This window comes from Haplochromis burtoni, unplaced genomic scaffold (assembly GCF_018398535.1).
Source record: "Haplochromis burtoni strain Fernald_Lab_line unplaced genomic scaffold, NCSU_Asbu1 Contig_266, whole genome shotgun sequence".
NCBI lineage: Eukaryota > Metazoa > Chordata > Actinopteri > Cichliformes > Cichlidae > Haplochromis > Haplochromis burtoni.
In genome coordinates, this window is record NW_024582627.1 from 543,043 (window position 1) to 563,303 (window position 20,261).

A 20,261-nucleotide genomic window follows, 5' to 3' on the forward strand; every position below is an offset into this window, starting at 1 on the left:
AAACTAAACTTTCTGTGTATGTGGAGATGACCTCAAACTTCCAGAGGTGATGGAAAACCAGAAACAAAGTCACTGTTACAAATGTTTAATTTGTGCATTCGTGATGGGCAACAAACAATGACTGCAACAATGCCTTTGATTTTCTTTGTTTTTTTACACCGGAGGATGAAGAGCAACTGCTGTGAGTACTTGGTGTACCATCCATAAAGTTCATCTGTTCTGGCAACAACATGCACAAGCAAAAGAATAAAAAACACAAACACTTTGTACAATCTATTTTCATTAAGAAACATTGATAATTAAAAACTATTGATAAAATTAGTGCTTTCAGCTTAATTGTGTACATACAGTATGTATATATATTTATATAAAATAGACCCTGCCCTCCCCCTGTAGTGATTCATAAACAGGTCTGCAACATTTGAGTCAGTTTATACAGAACAGCCACACTAACAGAGTGCCGTGCCCCCTATGTCAGCTACAACATGTAACCTGAACAACAGGAAGCTTTCAAATGGCTTCTGGATGGAGACCTGAAGTTACTATGAGCTTTGTAGCCTCATTTCCAAAGCAACAGCTGAGGACACCGACTTCTGCACAAAACCACCTCATTAAATCTGCCTTTATGTAAACTTTCAGTGTGTCAGATTGTTTAAACTACAGAGAGCTGCTCCTCTGCTACTCCCGAGGAGGACAGGATGAGTTTGGTTTCGGTAGCTGTAACTGGGCGAGACGCTTTAGTGTCTTTACTGAGGTAAAAGAAAGAAGAAGTCAAGTCCAACACATGGTTGTTCTGTAAGGACATGAAGGAATCAAAGCGCAAAACCAGCAGTCATATAATGTTATGGTTTGATCGTGATGCTCGACTGGATACTGTATCAACTCCACAGCTGGTCACTAAAAGCAGCGAGGCCACTAGAGGGCACCAGACAAGATAATTTTAGTGTTTTTCATCATTTTTTTCCCCAGCCAACGGGCATTTTAATGAACTCGGCTCAAAATAAACAGTAATTCATTTACCAGTTTGGGCGGTGTGTAAGACATGGAAGCTTCAGGTGGACACGCTGGGAGGAAAAGGAGGTAAACTGGACCGCTAGACCCAAAAGAATATGTAGTGAATACTCTTACTTGTTTTCAAGTCAAGAAGCAGTAGTAGTCGTCAAGATGTTTTGTTGTTGTTGACTATTCAGTGACGATGCTTTAAGCACTTCAAATTCAATGAGCGCCACTTTCAGATGCGATTGCTGCAGAACTTTACAGTGAGATAAGGTACGGCGAGGGCTTCGAGACTAACGAAAAAACCAAAACAAAACAATAAAATATACGACTGAATATTATCTGTACAGATCAAAAAAATTGAAAACAGTGACTCTAAATAGCATGACTGTGATGTTGCCGTTTTCTCAGAGTTCATGTGGAAAACATTCTCAGTGGTCAGACAACGGACACGATGGCAGTCTGTACAGGAGGACATCCCGCCTGCTTCACTCTCCAACAACAGAATTCATTCTTTTTCCCCTCTCCTTTAAAAAAAAGAAAGAAAAGTTCTTCATGTGGATATAAAAAAAAAAGAAAAAGAAGTAGTAAGTGTGTGTCCTCAGGAGGCATCTGGACTTTCTTCTCAATGGCACACAGTTCTGCCCGAAAGCTCCTCCCCAAACATGAGGGGCAGGGAAGAGTTTGTCTGTTCTTGTTTAAGGATTTAAAAAAACAAAAAACTGGGATCTACAGTCATTGCTGTGCTTGGTTCACAGTGTGTGTGTGTGTGTGTGTGTGTGTGTGTGTGTGTGGTTGTGTGTGTGTGTGTGTGTGTGTGTGTGTGTGTGTGTGTGTGGTGAGAGAGATTCAGGCGGAGCTAACACCAGTCAGCGATGTAATCAAAGTCAGAGAACAGGTTCTGCTCCTCGGAGTTCAGCACTCGGGGTTCCCTGGGCGGGGTTAAGATTGGAGCCTCTGAGGTAAATTCATCGTCGAAGTTGCTGACGTCACTGGAGCCCAGGATGGTCGGGACGAACGGCGGCTTCACCTTCTTGGCCAAAAGCCCGGTCCAATCGATGGTCTATCAATAAAGACAGAGAGCGAGTGGGTAACAACAGCGTTCTTTTCTTTGATTACCACAGTGATAACTTTCTCTTTGCGCCTCTTACCCTGAAGAAGAGATGTTTCTTAACCTCCTCTGCATCCTTTTCTCCTGCTCCCAGCCGTCTTTCTGGGCTCCTCCTCAAAAGCTGAGCACAAAGACAAAAAATATAATGTTAAAGTTTACACCCAGGAGCACAAAGAGACCGTTTCTTGTCTGTCTACACACCCTCCTCATGATGGAGATGGCCTCAGTTGAGAGGAACCGTGGATAGCGGACTTCATCGTTGACAATACTGTCAAATACCTCCTCTTCATCATCACCGGGGAAGGGTGACTGAAAGAGAGACGTGCCAAGGAGAAAAAAAAAAAACAAAAAACCTGATGTAAGGAACATATTCAAGAAATAAATGATGGATTCTTGACATCTTGACGAAACACATGGTCACCTCTCCAACCAGCATCTCAAAGATGAGGACGCCCAGGCCCCACCAGTCCACGGCGCGGGTGTACGACGTTTCAGTTAACACCTCCGGAGCTAAAAACTCTGGTGTGCCACAAAACGTGCTGGTGCGATCCCTGAAACCCATTCCTGAAGGCAGCACAGAGCACGTCCATCACTCCAAAACAAATCTACATGTGTACCTCCAACAACTGATGGAGCAAGTTCATAACTCTGCTTCTCTGAAGATCTTACAGCACAGGAGTGAACAATCTACCACAGGGTTATGCTTTCAATAACTCTCAAAGTTTCAATTTGACATCATCATCCATTTACCTTCTTTGCAAAGCCCAAAGTCAGCAATCTTTACATAGCCCTCTGTATCCAGGAGCAGGTTATCTAGCTTCAAATCTCTGAAAATTGCAATGAGAGCAAAAATAACTTTCGGGACCCTGACTTTGAATTGAAGTATTACTTTAAATTGCTCAGGCCTTACCTGTACACAATCTTATGGTCATGTAAAAACTGTAATCCCAAAACAACGCAGGCTGCATAAAACCTGCAAAAAGGTACAAAAAACACAGGAGATTTAGACGACGTGCCGCTGTGAGAGTTTGTGGTCCTGCCCACACGTTAACAAGACACTCACACAGCCCTGGGCTCAGAGAAAACATCAGCGTGGATGTGCATCATCAGGTCGCCTCCAGCCGCGTACTCCATCACAAAGCAAACGTGCTCCTGCGTCTGGAAACACGCAAAAAGGTTGACCAGGAACGGGTGACGGACGCTGTTGACCGTTTCAAAGATCCTCTTCTCGCACATCAGACTGGCAAAGAGAGGAGGAAGCTGAGTCACCACATTACACCGAAGTGACCTGACAGTGGGGGGTTTGTGAAAGAGCTTTAAGTGAGTACCTGTCGACCTCATCGCGAGCCACAATGTCTCCTTTCTTTAGAGCTTTGATGGCAAACATCTCGCCAGTGCTTTTGTATTCTGCTAAAAGCACCTGTGGAGGAGATGAACACTTCAGTTTTTTCCTGCTTGATTTGTCTACTAAAAGTTATTCAGTCCACAGAAAATTTATGGCAAACATTTCTTTTTTTTTTTTTTTTTAATTGACTAAACATTCGTAATATAGTAGAAATGTCAAGAAAATAATCAGCAGCATTTTTATTCAAAGTACCTTTCCAAAGTGACCCCGTCCAAGGACTGCCACGCATTTAAAGTCTTTGAGACTGAATTGGAACGGCTCTTCTTCCCTAGAAGGAGACCAGTGCATACATCAGTGTACTCACTCACTCCAAACCAACCTGCATTAAACTTTAAAGTTACAGCAAAACAAAACAAAACAAGGAAAGAGACACCACCATGAAAATTCAGTGACATGGAGCCAAAGCCAGGGGGCAGTGTTTAACCCAGTGTAATTTGTTTTGAGTAGTAAGTCCTTTTTTATTTGAAGGAAACCAATTCAAAGCTTTAAAGTAGCATATACATGGCAAGCAGTGACCCTCCTTACCTTATCTCTGTGTCTTTCTGAATGGCTGTAAGCTCCAGGTCAGGATGCTGGAACTCATGGTGCACCACTCCATCCATATCTGGCTTCATCACCGTGCTGATTCTCTTGTTGAGGAAGTCAAACGAGGCGAGTGCATCCTGCGGAGAGGAAACACAAGAGAACAGAAGGACAGAAAGAGACACACAGGGTAAATATGAAAACAGTGCTGGTCACCTATTTGTTGTGACTTTAAATTTAGTCTTTAGTGTTTCTCTGTAGATGAAAACTAACGTTGGAGAAATAAAGGTTTTCTATTAAAGAATCTAACTAACAAAACATAATTCAAAAATCATTTCTCTCAGTGCGTAACAATCTAATATTTCCTTCCTTTTTTTTTAATTTTTTAAATTAAATTTCACTTGTTTGGCAACAACACACTTCCTTCCAGCTGACAGGAATGAGGCCCAGCATGGTGGACTTTTACGCACAGGAGATTCTCAGAGAGCTCAGCATGACTGCATCTGTGATTGTATCAGCTCGCATGCGTCTTATCACCACTTCTTGTAATTCCTTAAACAAAACCATACCTGTACTTCCCCCTTGTCAGAAACGCTGTGATGCACTTGTGGTTCTCGGATGTCATCGGGTATGGAGTAACGTTTGGGCCCTGGAGTGGGCTCTTTGTCGAAGTCCAGCTTGGTCACCAGCGGGTCGCTGTGTAAGGGACAGAAGTACAGCAGTGGTGAAAGTTCTTCTTACCGAGCAGCTGTGCCCATAGACACCCATGTAAAATGGCAAACACTACAGCATTAAAATGCATGTTTACATGCGAGTAAAAATCTTTGCAATGCAGCCATACACTTTATGGAGCTATGCAGATGCTAAACAAGTTTTCTAGCATTAGTTAATTACTTAGTAGGGCTGAACGATTATGGAAAATAATCTAATTGCGATTTTTTGCCCCAATATTGCGATTGCGATGCGATATGCGATTATTTTTTTAAGGTCTTTGTCTTCTGTATTATTAAACAAAGACAAGCAATACATCATATAGTATGGCCAATACTATATTACATTAATTTTAAACTGTTCTTTCCTGGAAGACAGACCTCTGTTATGATGACATGAGGTGATGCATGAATTGATGACTGACATTTTTATTTAACTTCTTCAATCACAACAGTATATTTGAACATACACAATAGTTTATTTTTAGCTTACAAACATCTGAGCATAAAGTGCTGACAAGGAATTGGTGTAAACATTAAAATGAAAGTCAGTACAATGTGCAGATTGCAGAAATATACATAAAAAAAAAAATCAGTGGCTTTACCACACTCAGTTTTTCGACATCTGTGAACTACTAGACAGTCATTCAATTAAAAAATAATATTAAATAAATAAAACTAATAAATAAAAAATACACACATCTTACTGATCTCTGCAGTCAGTAACATTACACATAAAGTGCAAACATAATAGCAATTGTATAAACACACACACAAACACGCCTTTAAAATTTAAAGGCGTGAAATTGGACGGTCTAGCCTAGTTCTGATTAGCGTCACCGCTGTCTCGGTGGAGTTTAATAAACTCGGCCGTCTGCTTCTTGCTATCTAAAATATAACCAGACACTGGTGTAAATTCTCGACTGTCTCATACTTCTGTTTAATAAGTTTTCTGTTTGACGTTTAGTCAGCTGTGTGAAAACCAAGGAGGAACCCACCCGGGGGATTAATAAAGTTTTATTTTATCTAATCTAATAACTTTAATCTCAGCCAAACCGATTTACTCACGAACAAACAAAACACTGAAAAAAGCCCAACAATAACATTTTTAGGTTGTCTAAGTGACTTATATATTACGTTTAACCCGAGCAGCGAAACTCCGCGGTGATCTGAAAATGATGTGCCGGGAGTTGTGCCGTTCTCGGCCGCATCAGTAACCCTCGAGGTCCCGGCTAGCTGTCGAGCTGGGTAGGGTAGCAGACGCCTCTGAAAACGTCGAAGCACTTTTGCAAATATGGGATATCTTGATAAACCGAGCAGATATTTGATGTTTACACAACTACTTTCTCGCCTGAAAATATGTTAAAAGTTTATTTTGTGACCCAGAAAGATTAGTATGAGTAATTTTAAAACTTAGTAGCGGCCGCCATTGCTGGAAACTGGAGTTTGGCTGGGCCGCGCTATGAATTCTGGGATATGGTAGTAATTTGGACAGCCTTCGGCGCGTCGCTGTGACGTAATCGGTCTACAAATGCGGCCTCAGGAGGATGCAGCCCATGAATTTGGACATGTCCAGAGTATAATCGCAGCCTTTGCGGTTAGAAAATTGCACTTGATCATGTCGCGATATTATCGCAAATGCGATATATCGTTCAGCCCTATTACTTAGCACCCTACAAGAAGGCAGAGATCAAAAATAAAATTGCGGATGTCACAGTGGCTATACACATCTTTTCTATACAGTCTGTGGTTGCTGTATGGCTGTGTACCTGCTGGGTGTGGGTGAACCAGGCAGGCTGCTGGATCCAGTCTCAGCCGCCTGTGGGCTGAAGGAGTTTGTGCTGACGGTTGGTATGGCTCTTCTAACCAGACGGCCCCAGGTGGCGATGTTGATGTTCATCTGAGGGGCTCGCAGAAAAGTTTTACCTGACAAAGAGTAAAAGACAGGAAAAAGACTGTAAGGAAAAAATGAATAATGGAAGAAGAGAATCAGGAATATGCAACCAAATAAGTAAGGGATCCGAGGAAATTACATACAGTACTTAGTAAATGTATGAACACTGGAGAATCATTGAATATATTTAAACACGCAAGTAAACCAAGAATCCATCACTGCTGCCTTAGAAATAAGAACATGATGGCTTCACAGCAGCGACTCACCTTGCTGTTTGGAGAAAATCTTCTTTTGTCTTTGCAACTTTGGTCGTCTCTCTATGACAGGGTTGAAAAATGTTACCTGAAAACAGAGAAATAAAAAAGTAATTTCACAAAACAAAACATCTGTTTCCTGTGCATTCTTTACTCCTGTGCAAATACACATGTCTGTAGTTATGCACAAGCATAGGACACGCTGTCGCAAGACTAGAAACTAACACAAACGTGTGCCAAATCATGCACACCCGTAACACTTTACAGATTTCTGTCAGGATTAGATCACACTGAAAAAGCTCCACATCTAATCTTACAATCTTACATCCAACAGTAAAACCTTCTGATTTTATTTTAAGTTTAATGCATGAGTAATTTTACACACAACATCTATTAAACTACACTTCTGATGCAGACACTGTTTGAGGCAAGTGACCGTCATTAGTTTGTTTTTATCTGTGAGCGATTATTTAAACCCCGTCTTGCAACAAAAGCTTAACAATCACACTTCGTTTACGGCACGTTGTTATTTCAGAACTCAACCTTAAGGCTGCTCCAGATATCATTTTATTGGCAAGTTTTTTGTACTCCTGGATCTGTTTGATATCGAGGAGATACCCTCAATAACAGCTGACTGAGTGCAGAAGCCCCACCCACCTGCTGCTTAAACCTTCTCTTTACAAGGGGCAACCAATCAGAAGAAAGCTGGCTTAAAGGCAGAGAAGCTAAAAACTTGTTGTTTTGGAGCTTGTTTCAGACAGTGGATGAACCCAGTGATGAAACTGCTCTAATAAAGACGATGAAAAAACAAAAACAAAAAAACATGGAGTTGGACATCTCCATAATACGTTTGAAATATTCTTCTGTGGACAGACTTTACCAAGATTCCAGTCTAGGTCTTCTCAGAGTATTTATTTCTTATAATTTTATAGCTTTTATAAGCAAAAAGATCACCAACTGACACACTTCACCATGTTTCCAATTTTATTTCCTATAAGTATAAGTAAGTATGTCTATCCATACATGTCCTACCAGATAATGTTTAATTGTGACCATTCAAAGCTAATTTACTACTTAAATTACTTTTTTCAATTTTTAGATTACTAAAATATGCTGACAGCTACAACTACTTATCCCCCTTTTATGGAATTAAACTGAAATGGTGTTTGTATACCTCAGCAAACAGCATTCCCTGTGGCTCCAGGTACAGACACATTCCATGACGTTGGTTGTCCAGGAAGTCCTCCAGCCGCAGAAACTTGACAGCACAGAGCGAACGCCAGTCCCGCCAGTACACAGCGATCTCCAGCTCCCGGGACTGCAACGCAAAGATGTGAAACTCAGCGTCCGTGCTGTATAAACACAGAGTCAACAGCGCAGGTGTAGTTCAAGGGTGGAAATGTGTGTGTTACCCGGTCCAGCTCCAATGTAAACTTCTGGTCCCATGCCTGATTGCTGACTGGTTTCCAGCTCGTCTGTCCTACCACTGTGTTGTCCAGCTTCAACACTGCACTGATCTCATCTGAGGAAAAAGCACTGAGCTATTAACAAAACCCCAATTCTATCCCCGTTGGTATTAAACAGGCAGTTGCTTCACTTCACCCATATTATAGTTTCAGGTGTGACTTGCTCTGGGTCATGCCCACACTTTAAGTAAACAGATCATTTGTTTGTGAATCAGCACAATATCACAGTTCATCTTTCGGTAAATATTTTGTGTACGAGATCAGATGTACTTACTGGAGAGTTCCTCGCTCTTGGTTAAGTTCCTTGAGCTCACCCCGCGGTTTCGGTTTGCTCGGCTGATGAAGGACGAGCGGGTCTCGCTGGGGCTCCAGCCAGGCAGCGGGACAGATGCAGCTTTGGAACGACCTGGGACATTTTCCAGTAGATCCTGACAGCCCATTAGCCTGACATCTAATGTGCCTGGAGGTGAGCGAGGACAGGACACACGTGTTATACAATTGCTCCTGCACAAATTTGTTCCCACTTCAGGTTACTTCAAGTGACACCATGTACTGGTATAATGAGCTAGCCCAGTTTACTGTCTGCTCCTAAACTGGACTATAATTTGTGCACCTCCAAATAACTAGGGGGAAAAAAAACAACTAATCAACCAACCAACCAACCAACCAACCAACCAACCAGATCTGATTGGCTAATAATCCATCTTTTTTTGATTCAACAGCAAAAAGTACACACTGTATTACAACCAAAAATAAAAACCAGTCCACACAGATCAGCTCAGTATACTTAAAAGTGGATATAACTTTAACAAAAACAAATAAAAAACCAATAGACCACCTTTAGAAACTGAGTCATATTTGCACTATTAGTGATTAGGAACAGCTCAATAGTCCAGTTACCTGTGAGTGCTGCAGGCTTGGTCACGGTGCTGTACTGTGGGAAGATGATACTGGATCTGGGACTGAGGGCTGGTGACGACAGCAGGGACAGCTCTTCTATGATGCTGTTGCTGCGAGGATGGTTTTTAGGCAACTCAGCGAGGCGTTGCTCCAAAGAATATCGCAAAAGGTCAAGCTTTTGACTGGACTCATTGAAACGAGCCTGGGCCTGAAAGGAAAGGAAGAGGATAAGGCAGCGAATTAAGACAGATTGAAAGGAAATTATTTTACTACAGCAGTCCAGAGATCCATTTCATCTCAAGTCTAAGATTCCATGATCTCAAAAGTGACAGATTTTGACTTGTTGTCCAGTTTTACACAGCCTACCTCTGAATGTGCCCTCTTTTCTGTGACTTTTCCAGAGCCCAGAAGTTTCATGACATTCTTGGCTCCCTCGGCTACCGCAGCCTCTATCTTGGCATGGTGACACAGCTCCTCCACCCGCAGATCTAAAGGGCTGATGATGGGCTTTTCTGGAGTACAAGGTCACACTTAAATCATTCACTCTGATGACATCGGATTTATAACCACTGTTTCTGTCTTTCTGTTTTAATCTCCTCAGAAAAAAAAAAAAAGCTCTGAAGGAAGGGAAGGCTCACCCATCACATCATTGTTCTCAAAGCTCAGCTCGCTGGCCTGGCTGGCCTTGAGGATCTGCATCCTGATGAACTCAATCTTCGTCTTGCTGTCCTGAAGCATCTGCTGAGCGGCTGCTAGCAACTTACGATCCTGTGAGTAAAATTGGAAACTAAACCATCACCGCTCATTAGGGAGGTATTTTATCTCTACAGACCCTTGATGACCAAATCAGAGGATTCAATAACATTTTGTCTAAATGCACCTAATCCCTCTGCACGTGTTCTGTTTTGTTGCATGTAACACAAAAAGCCCAGACACCCGTTCGTGCCGTTAATTGGACTTGAAGTCTAAATGACAACATGGAAAATCTTATTCACCAAAAAAAAAAAAAAGTGTGCACTGCTGTGTTTGCTGAACCTTTCCTACGTGCAAACACACATTGGAGTAAGCAAACTCCACCCCAAATTCCTGTTAAGTTTAAATCCTGGTTGTTGATATCTGCGCTTGCAGGAAAGGCCTCCGTTCAACAGGCACTTCCTCTCTGACATCAGGAGAGGAATAGTTCCAACTGGAAGGTGCCTCCGTCGGTCTGACAGGGAAAGGTCGCTTACACCCGCCCCAGCAAGCCAGACAATGCAAATCAATTTACAGCTCCCTTAATGCTTATTGCATTACAGTTTTCAAACTACACTCACCAGAATTTCAAGTGTCCTCCACCAAAACAGTTTTATTAACAATATCCTGCAATAAAAAGCTAAATTATATCATTTCAAAGCAGAAGAGTTTTCGGTTTTTGGTGGGTGGTGATTACATGACATTGTCTATGTACAGTAAAAGCAAGGGGCCTCATTCACAAACAGTTGGTACTCACAAACTCAAAGTTAAACCACATGATTCACACACAAATCTGAGATTCCTCAAAATATCCTTAACCTCAGTTTGCTTCATTACAAATGTAGAACTGCCTCAAGCAGAGTTTATGAACAAAGACGCAGCTCTCTTCAATAAAAGAATATAAATAAAATAAAAGTATTCACACAGTTTACCTAAATTACATTAATAGAACCACACACTGGTTAAAAAGGCAATAACCTATCATCACACTACATTCCAGCATTTTTGCAGTTATTCCCAGTTACGATTGCAGTGGGCCACTCATCTTGGATGGACAGATCAGGTGGTCCTTGGTCTCCACCTGCTACCGGACACTGCTGAGAACTCGGCTCTTTCAAGCTTCAAACTCAACACACTTTTGTGTCACTTTCTTCAGCTGTGAATTCGAGTGTAAGCGTCACTCTGACAGCAGTTCCACCACTCTTTGCATGGTACACCTCTAGGCAAACGTGTCTCCTTAGAGAAACCAGGGAGTGGCAGTACGCTAGCGCAGCGCACACTGTCAGGTTAGGATGATTTTGACACTGACACACACACACACACACACACACACACACACACACACACACACAGATAGACACACACACACCCACACACACACACACAGAGTCGTGTGCATGTTTCATGAAACCAAAGGCTCCATGTCTGTTTTTGTTAAGGAAATAAAACCCAAAAAAACAAAAAATAAATGTTAGAAATAATGTTATTACAGTTCCTTCGACTCAGCTTAAAACCTCTTTGGGGTTTGCCAATGATTCCAATTCAATCCAGAAACCCCAGACTACACCAAACCATCTACTACACACCGGCTTAAATTACTACTGACGGATACAAGGGCCGAGCTTAACACGAGAGGCTCTCGGCTGTTATTACCGGTCTTCGTGACTTAACGCACACCTCCCAACTAAATTATAGTCCTCCCTGACTCTGAGGACTCGAGGACACACAAGGACCAACAGAGCTTTGTGAACAAACAGCGGTGCATATGACACACAGTATGTGTCAGCGCCTTCTCCCGTTTCCTCCTCCCCTACAGTGAAGCTATAAAAGCAAACCTGCCATGCAGCAGCCTGGTATTCATAATGGCAACAGGCCAGCCGGCTCCAGTTAACATGCGATTATGCTCACAGCACCTCTCTGCAAAGACTTTACCTTAAGTAGTCTAAGCACTTGTGATTATGAGTCTGGAAACTGACAACCTGCGGTACAAAAATTACACTAAGTAGTGTTTTGGAAAAGGTCAAATCAGATACTCAGATTAACCAGCAAGCCTCATCATTTGTTCATAATGACTTTAAAAAAAATCCTTGGTTCTGCAAGTACAAATCTAGCTTAATTAATAGTAGTGAGCCCCTTAAGTAAATTCATTCATCACTGTGATGAAGCATGCTCAAGTCCAAGTAAGGCAGACACACTTCGCGCTGTCATTTTCTGAGTAAATACACAATTACATGCAAATATGTGAAAACTAACAGATCAGTGATAATCACAAATTTCACAGGAAAATTGGTCCTATTGTTATCATGGCAGTGAGCCACTTGGTGGTGGTGGGAAAGCAATCTACTGAAATGCTGACAGCTCACAAGAAGACGGCTATAACGCTGAATCTGTACCGCTGCATTTTATTCGTTTTCCAAAGTAGTAAAGATATGTCATCTTTTTTAAACCGTAAAGAATCACAATCATTTGCCATCCAAATCACCCGGATTGAGATGACAAAAACACTCCTACTGCAGTTACAGGTGGTGTTTTTGCTTACTTGCTTTCTTTAAGGTGCCAGGAGCAGAACATTTTGTTTTTAAGTTGTTGAATTTAAATGAGGTTCAGGCTGAACCCACACAGCTCAAAACGGCACTATGCCAACTGGTTTGAAGTGTGTCTGTTGACTGTATAAACACATAATATGTTTAGTTTGAGGTAATAATGTTACCACCCAGCAACATCATCGTTTGTACATAACTGTGGCTAATATTGTGCTTCCAGATCTCAGCATTGTTATTTTTACTGAACAAAGACTAAAACAGAAGAAGCAGTCAGCTATGTAGAAGTGAATCTATTCATTAAATAAAGTATCATCAGAATGTGTCCGACGTGAACCAGAGCAAGCCTGAATCTCCGGGTAACCCTTCGCCTACCTTGGAGGACCCGTTGGAGTACATCTGAATCATGTTCTCGGCGCCCTGTTTGACTTTTAGCTCAATGTCAACCTGCCGTTTTAAGGCCGCCAGTCGGTTGCTGCTGGTGCACATTCTTGCTTCGCTGTTAGGGGTACCTGGTGTTAAAGGGCATTCTGGGTAAAGGAAGAGGAAAGAAAAAAAAGTTAGCATCTTATGGCCATCTGGAAACAATTGTAGACATTACATCAAGCATGTTACATTTGGCACAAATATACAGAGGCTACAAATATTAACGGAGCATGTGTGCGCCATTTTTTATTAAGCTAAACAATCCTGCAGCTCTGCAAAATGATTGATAAACTGCTTGTAAAGAGTGTCCTGTTGCAACTTCAGTGGACACTTTACATGCTCAGAAGGGTGTGCTGTTTATGACTTGATGAGGTTTGTTAGCACAATGCTTGACTCAGCACAAAAACTACTACAGAAGTCAACAACATTAGGATTAAGAAATCTATTGTCAGCTAAGCTTTGTGGATTTTTCAAACAAGTTTTTGCTCAGAACGGAAATCCTTCAAATGTGAAGCCACAACTATTCAGTCTGAGTTTGGCTTTAATGCTTTGGTATTCAGGAGTTGTAATATGAAAGGCTGTCATTTCTGATCTCAGCTCATTGACTCTCTCCTGAAGTCTGCGCTGTTCCAACAGCACAGGGAAACCCCTGCGGCCGTCTCTATTGTACGCATTTAAAAAAAAAAAAAAAAAAAAGGAACAACACACAAGTGTGAACATGCAGATGATTGCCAGTACTAGTGCCTATACTGTTTATGCAAAGACAAAGTAAACCCAAAAAAGATACATGCAACAGAATATCAACTCTTAAAAATGATCCATGTCCAGATCCCACAGGCTGCAAAGACTAAACAATAATCTGTCCATAGATCTGTAGACATTTAATTGTTTTTCCTTTTACACATAAATGCACACAGGCAAACACACAGAGATACTTAAACCCACTGTCGTCTACTCTCAGAGATGGACCACAGACCTGGTGGATAGGTTCACTGTTTTGTTGTGTTTTTTGGTCAAGTCTGAACTTGAAAGGGGCAGGTAAAAAAATAAATAAATAAAAATTTAAAAAAAAAAACCTCTCCCCAAGCTGATCATTGCAGCTGAAAGCAGAGCAGAACATTCACACACACACACACACACACACACACACACACACACACACACACAGGTGAGGTGGGCAAAAAAACCTGCCCGACTTCTCCTGACTTGACTTGCAAGTTGAGTTTCAGAAGCTATGTTTTCATAAAGTTAGTAGTCTTAGAAAAGAGTCAGAGTATTCTTTAAGTGAGCCCACATCTGAAGCATGAACCCTTCCAATCTGTTGCAAGGTCCTTTAACATGGTACTCTTCATTATGCATTTAACTTCTAGCCTTTAAGCTCAGCTCTGTTTTTTAGTGAGTTTTCCAAATCCAAAGACACAAAACATGTCACATGACATAACCAAAGACCAACAGTTCACTGAAGGTGTCAAGACCCAAAATAACACTAGCAAAGAAACGGCGTTGTACTCTGAGACAAAGCCAGATGCAGATAACAATAACCAGCAGGCAGGTCTGTGATTCATTCAGTCCGAATGCTTCATCAAAACACCCTCTAACAATTCCTTTGAGCACCTGCGGGATACGGGCAAAAAGGAAGTAACTTATTCTTTGAACTAAAAGTCTAAATGATTCATCTAATGAGACTTAATAAGCTGAGAGAGCGCTTCACTGCTGAGTTTTCTGTTAATGTGGAGGAGGGGAGGATGCTAGTCCTTACAGGGTAATGCTTTGATATGGTGACACACTTGAAGAGGTAGGGCTAGACAAGAAAAGCAGAGTATTTGCAGAAAAGCCTGTGGAGCAAGGTGAGAATTTTAGAGGTGCTCGGGGCAAAACTGTCACAGGACATCTATTTAAAAAGACACATGCAGAAGTGCTGCTTGTGTCATCTAGTACATGTCTGGGGCTTTCCTCTTCGCCTGGGGGTGCGGTTTGGCTGAGGTCGCATCGAGCCAAGAATTTAAGGACTACAACCCCCGCCTCTTCCAAGAGTGATCCAGTCCCTGCTGGGCCGTAGGACAAGATAGCTGCAGGGCTGATGTCACTGCTGGACAATCGACAAGGGGAACCCTCCCTCAGATTAACCCCATCTGCATCTGATGAGAAGGCAATGAGACATGCGTACACCGTCTAAACTAGTACATCGTGAGTGGAAACCTTAAACCTGTGTGTGATGAGCGGTAGGCAAACAGATTGGGACTTAATAACAGACGATGTCGGGGTTAGCTTTCTTTATGAATGAGATCATATGTGACAGAGGGACCTGACTGGTGTCCCCTGCTGCTCACACAGAGCGCCTGAGTGCGAGTCAGTCCATTTCTGGCCTCCTCAGCTGAGTGGCGGAGAATAACCAGAGCCCCCTCAACTTTCTCCTGGAACAGAAACACATTCTGGGCTGCTTGGAGAGACAGAGCAACTCCTTCCTACTAATTCAGGAAACAAGAGCTGAACATATTTCAAGAAGCTGTCTCGTGTCTAAGGAGCTGAACTGCGCTCAGTCCCTCTTGGCCGTTTTTGCGATGGCCAGCGACATTCCACTGGCCTCGCGTCACTTAAAAAGAAAGCCCTTATTCACCAGATAGGTCGCAGAGTCAGGCTAAATTTATTTTCACTTAAGATAACCATTTACTAAGACAACTTCCCTTCCCTCCTCCAGCAAACAAATACACACACACACACACTCACAAATCCCTCCTCATCAACTTCCTATTGTCAAATGAGCCGGGACAACGTGACGGGGACAGGCAGACAAATACCATTCCTTCTCTTCCTGAATTTGCACAGACATTTGCCACCAACAGCTACCCTAAAAGGCAGCTACTGTGACAAAAAGCACACTGAATGCACAGATGCTGCTGTGGTCCACTCTCTCCAAATTCCACTGTTGTCAACAAATGCAAAGGAGCAGGCTTTCAACAGCCTCGGAGAGGAACAATCGACAGCTCATTGTAACTGCCACGGGAATGTGGAATGCAACAATGTCAGCCTCTGGAGAGTGAGTCACCTCCAAACACTGAATGTGCTCTGTGTGTGTTTACATAGGTGCTCGTCTGACACAACAGAGACAAAATTATTTGGTGCTGTGCATTTACAGCTAAACCATAAGACTGCTACACATACATTAACTGGAAGAGTGGCCTGTTGCCTTATGTGACCTGGATAAACTCATAGCTGAGAATGAATTTAGCTTTAAAAAACACTGGCTGCAAACAAGAATGCCAGCGTACGATTACGACTGCAAACAAGACGACAATAAATGTGAACACTTTAAGATATAAAGAAACAGAGCTTCACAATAAGACTTAAAAAAAAATATGTGTCCAAGACCATGACTCCTGGACTGTGCTGTCATTTGCAACAAGCCAATTAGGACTGGAGCTACAGTTTATTTTCATCAGTGCTTCATCTGTTAATTATTCAGCGAGTTTTCGGTCATATAAGACAATTAAACAAACACTGTGTGTATATGAAAAACTGCATGTGAAGCTTAAAGTAAACTTAACGTCAGGTATTTGATTTTAAAAAGACGCTGTCCATCTGATGGTGATGACACATGGGTGTATTGATTTGGTTACAGTTTTTACCAAAGCTTAAATGAGAGTTTCGGCCCTGTAAACCTGATGTAGGCAGCTTTTGTAATTATGAAGTTATGACAGACTTCCTGGACGTTTAACATGGAAAATATTCATTGTATGAAGGCTAATCTTTGCATGGCATTATTACATTTACTTAAGTGGCTGTACAAAAACTTAGGTGGGAACATTATTTTTCTGATGATTAATTATTTGACTACTTATATTAACCCCTTCCTACTTTGGTACCATCTACTGAATCTGACCCTGCCCTCCTTTAGTGCTTGTGTAATTACCTAGCACTTCTTCGGGGTCTTTTACCACAATGTGGGCGTTAAGTTCTTGTAGCTCCTGATGAAGCTCCTCGACCTTCTTGTTAGATTTTTTCAGCATGTTGTCAACGTAAGCCAGGCTCTTCTTATCTGTGGTGACCTGAGAGGCGGAAAAATGAGAGGAGACCACCTTAAAGCCTTGAAAAGCATCTCCATTAACTTAATCATAAATGTGATGTTATTAGACAAGGGAGAGATAGAAAAAACTGCATAATATATTTAGATTTAGACATTTTGAGGGAAACAGCGGATACTATACTATATCTGTGACATTACCTTTCGCAGGTTCTCTGCACCCTCTTTGATCTTTAGTTCCTTACGGATCTCACGGCGGATCTGCTCCTTGATCTCATCCAGCTTTTGTTGGACCATGGTGTCCGACAGGTCCAGGTTGTGTCCCAGACCGAGACGCTCTGCCACCTGTTGGCCCCGGGCATCCCCCTGGAGGAGGAGAAGGAGGAAGAGGAGGAGGAACAAAAGAGCAGATAAGGTGAAGATATGGAATGTAATTAAGAGTAGTTCAGCAAGGGAGGAGAAGAAGAAGAGAAAAGGGATGGTAGGGGGAAAAAAAAAAAAAAAAAAAAAAGAGGAGGAAAGGACAAGCAGAGGTCAGTCACGTACTGTGCACACTGGCATTTTAAACTAGCATTTAATCAACAGGTCTTATCAACGTTAAACTATGAAGGAGAGAACAAATCTGCACTGCATTAAAGTGCAGAATTGCAAAACAGCTGAAGCTGTTGCTTCATAACATGCATGGATTTCCATCTCGTCATGAGCGCTCATGACGAGATGGAAACACAAAGGAGGAGTTAAAAACAATTTCGGCCCAGCAGTTAGAGTTTCTCACAATCACAAGCAAAGTTCATGTGAAATCTGAAGCCCTGAATGCAAATATTCACCAAATCCGAATTATTCCTGGTCTTTGTGTGGTGACTACACATGTAAGCATGACTGATGAGCAGACAGAAGGGATTTGTATTTTATTTTAAATAAGAAGTAGCCAACAAACACCTGGTAGATTTAATGCATAGGAAGATCATGGTAATGCACCTTAATGTTGGTCATCAAACAGCATTTAACAGCAAAAGCAGAAGAACTGTCCCCCTCAGAGTGATGAAATGTTTGAGACGTGCTGAGATTAGAAGGTACTGTACAAACAAGAGAAACACGCACAGCCAGAGAGAATCTTTCAAAAGCTCTTGGAATTCTTTTTAATAATAAACAAAAATCAGGTCCAGTAGGAAATGCACCAGGTAAAGCCAGCAGGTCACATGACACAGCTACGTACAGTCAGAGGTCCCGCGTGTTTTTCCTGTTATTTTTGGCCTTTTGATGCAAGATAGTACATCTTATGCTTGATACCCAACTTCAAATGTTTTCTTCTTTTAATTTTACGATTTTTCATTTTTTTTGTCAACTTCATGATTTTGTAGCTAGATATAGCAATCATTCATAGCCTTTAATGCACACGTCAACAAATAAAGATCCTTGAAAAGAACTGGAAGAAGTCCACTTGCAGAGTGAAGCATATTTCACCCTTCACCTCTGTTCAGCGAGAAAGCACACGAGCCAGTTTCTTTTTCTTTAACTGACTATTTCAGTCAGACATCACAGCACAGGCGTAGACAATATTACAATTATGCAATCCTCCTGTTTGCTGAAGCTTTTAATATTTATTGATTACCATCAAAGCTCTGGAGCCCAAAGAGGCGTTTTCCTGGACACATAAATTTATATGATCTCATCACCAAGAGATTGCCAGTCTTTTCTATATTAGACCTACTCTCAACTGCTCTCTTACTCACAAGAGGCCGCCGCATCGAGTAGCCCCGCATGTTTGATTTGACACGTTTTTATACCAGATGCCTTTCCTGAAGCAACTCCATAGGGATGTGGGTGTTTTCCCAGGATGGAGCTGGGGATCTTTTGCTTGTGTAATACAGAAACCACAATACTGATCCCCCAAACACTAAAGGGTCCCCCCCCCTTCACCTCTACATTATAAAATTACTATGTGAAATGAACGTGTCACATCAACTACACTGAAAATATCCATTAACAAAACCCGCGGCTCAGAAATTCGGCGCAGGCAGCCCATTCACGGTGTTCTGGCATCACCCCAGCATAGTGGTGTGTTTTGAACTTGAGCTAGCCGCTGTGCGTGTTGTTTTCCCTGCTGCCGTCAGTCACCAATGACCTGCATCCTTAAAACCATCACCTTAACTAAAGAGGGATTAGAAGTCGCTTCCTGAACACTTCTGCTCTAGAAGGTCATAGTACAGCATAATGATCCACTAGTATGTGAGCATCTAAGGTCTGATTATCAGCATATTACATTTTATTATAAAGTCATTCAAGCAAAAGTTATTTGGCTTGAAAAATATCTCCTGATTTTAAATATGAAGTTGTCAGCATGACCTTTTAATTGTGCTCCATGGCAACAATGAACGACCAGCATTTCATTTTAACCATTAATTAAAGCAGCCAAATTGTAATAAACAAAATATTAGCCAGGCCTTTGCTTTATTATTCCAAGAATGATTTTTTGGGGGAAAAATAATAAAATAATAATAAACAACAGATTCAACATGAGAGAAACTCACTGCCTCGTCCTGAAAGCCCCTGGGCTGTAAGCAGAAGGACATTAACTTACTCTATCCAAGAAAACAAAGAATGATTTGTTAAAATCTTTGTTGCTTTCAACCCATCAGTACGAAATTTGCACCCTCATAACTGTAGTTAGGTTTAATCAGAAATCTTCAGTTTCAAGGTTTACTACTCTTTAAACTTGCTAATGAGAGGATGCTGAAAGGATCATTCTGTCTTACCACAACTTCATCGGTTTCAGCCAATTCCATCTCTAGATCCATTGAACAAACCGGTCCACGCACGTTCTGCTGACCAGCCACGATCATCCCATCAACTCCAGTGGATTTCTGTTGTCTAATAAAGCTAACAGTATCCTCTCCCACGGAGGTGAGACGAGCGCAACCAACCTAGGCTCTGCCCAAAGCCACAATCATTCACTCCACTATGATCCGATTTTCTCCAGCTTTTTTCCTTCCCTTCTTCACACTTTCTTTCTCCTACAGACTATTGACATCAGCAGGGAAGATAAATCGTCTGAGCAGCGATGGCCAAATCCCTCTTAGCTTCTCACTCTGTGAGGTCAGAGCAGCCCAGAATGGGACCTAATCTGACTCCATGCAGAGGGCTGTGGCTAAAATTAACCCATGTTAAAAAACAACGCTGGCTGTCTATGGCAGACCAGAAAGCAGTGTGCCTGCCATAGACAGCCTGTGTGTGTGTGTGTGTGTGTGTGTGTGTGTGTGTGTGTGTGTGTGTGTGTGTGTGTG

General features: G+C 41.9%; 1 protein-coding gene across 2 annotated transcripts in view; it reads right to left on the reverse strand.

Annotated features, from left to right (window-relative positions):
* Positions 1-69: 69 nt before the first annotated feature.
* pkn2a (protein kinase N2a) overlaps positions 70-20,261 on the reverse strand; it is a 23,697-nt gene continuing 3,505 nt past the window's right edge. Inside the window, exons 1-23 of one of the 2 annotated variants that reach the window (XM_042227520.1) lie at positions 19,734-20,255; positions 17,179-17,343; positions 16,867-17,002; positions 12,906-13,060; positions 9,897-10,026; positions 9,625-9,770; positions 9,259-9,466; positions 8,633-8,818; positions 8,305-8,414; positions 8,067-8,210; positions 6,905-6,980; positions 6,514-6,670; positions 4,604-4,730; positions 4,038-4,174; positions 3,705-3,780; positions 3,436-3,527; positions 3,171-3,347; positions 3,018-3,080; positions 2,858-2,934; positions 2,529-2,671; positions 2,309-2,416; positions 2,148-2,228; positions 70-2,059 (exon numbers count right to left, since the gene is read on the reverse strand). In XM_042227520.1, the coding sequence (XP_042083454.1) occupies positions 1,856-2,059; positions 2,148-2,228; positions 2,309-2,416; positions 2,529-2,671; positions 2,858-2,934; positions 3,018-3,080; positions 3,171-3,347; positions 3,436-3,527; positions 3,705-3,780; positions 4,038-4,174; positions 4,604-4,730; positions 6,514-6,670; positions 6,905-6,980; positions 8,067-8,210; positions 8,305-8,414; positions 8,633-8,818; positions 9,259-9,466; positions 9,625-9,770; positions 9,897-10,026; positions 12,906-13,060; positions 16,867-17,002; positions 17,179-17,343; positions 19,734-19,820 (2,985 nt within the window). In that variant the 5' untranslated portion in view covers positions 19,821-20,255 and the 3' untranslated portion in view covers positions 70-1,855. Of the gene's footprint in view, positions 2,060-2,147; positions 2,229-2,308; positions 2,417-2,528; positions 2,672-2,857; positions 2,935-3,017; positions 3,081-3,170; positions 3,348-3,435; positions 3,528-3,704; positions 3,781-4,037; positions 4,175-4,603; positions 4,731-6,513; positions 6,671-6,904; positions 6,981-8,066; positions 8,211-8,304; positions 8,415-8,632; positions 8,819-9,258; positions 9,467-9,624; positions 9,771-9,896; positions 10,027-12,905; positions 13,061-16,866; positions 17,003-17,178; positions 17,344-19,733; positions 20,256-20,261 lie in introns of those variants that run through there. The other variant, XM_042227521.1, reaches the window with a different exon arrangement.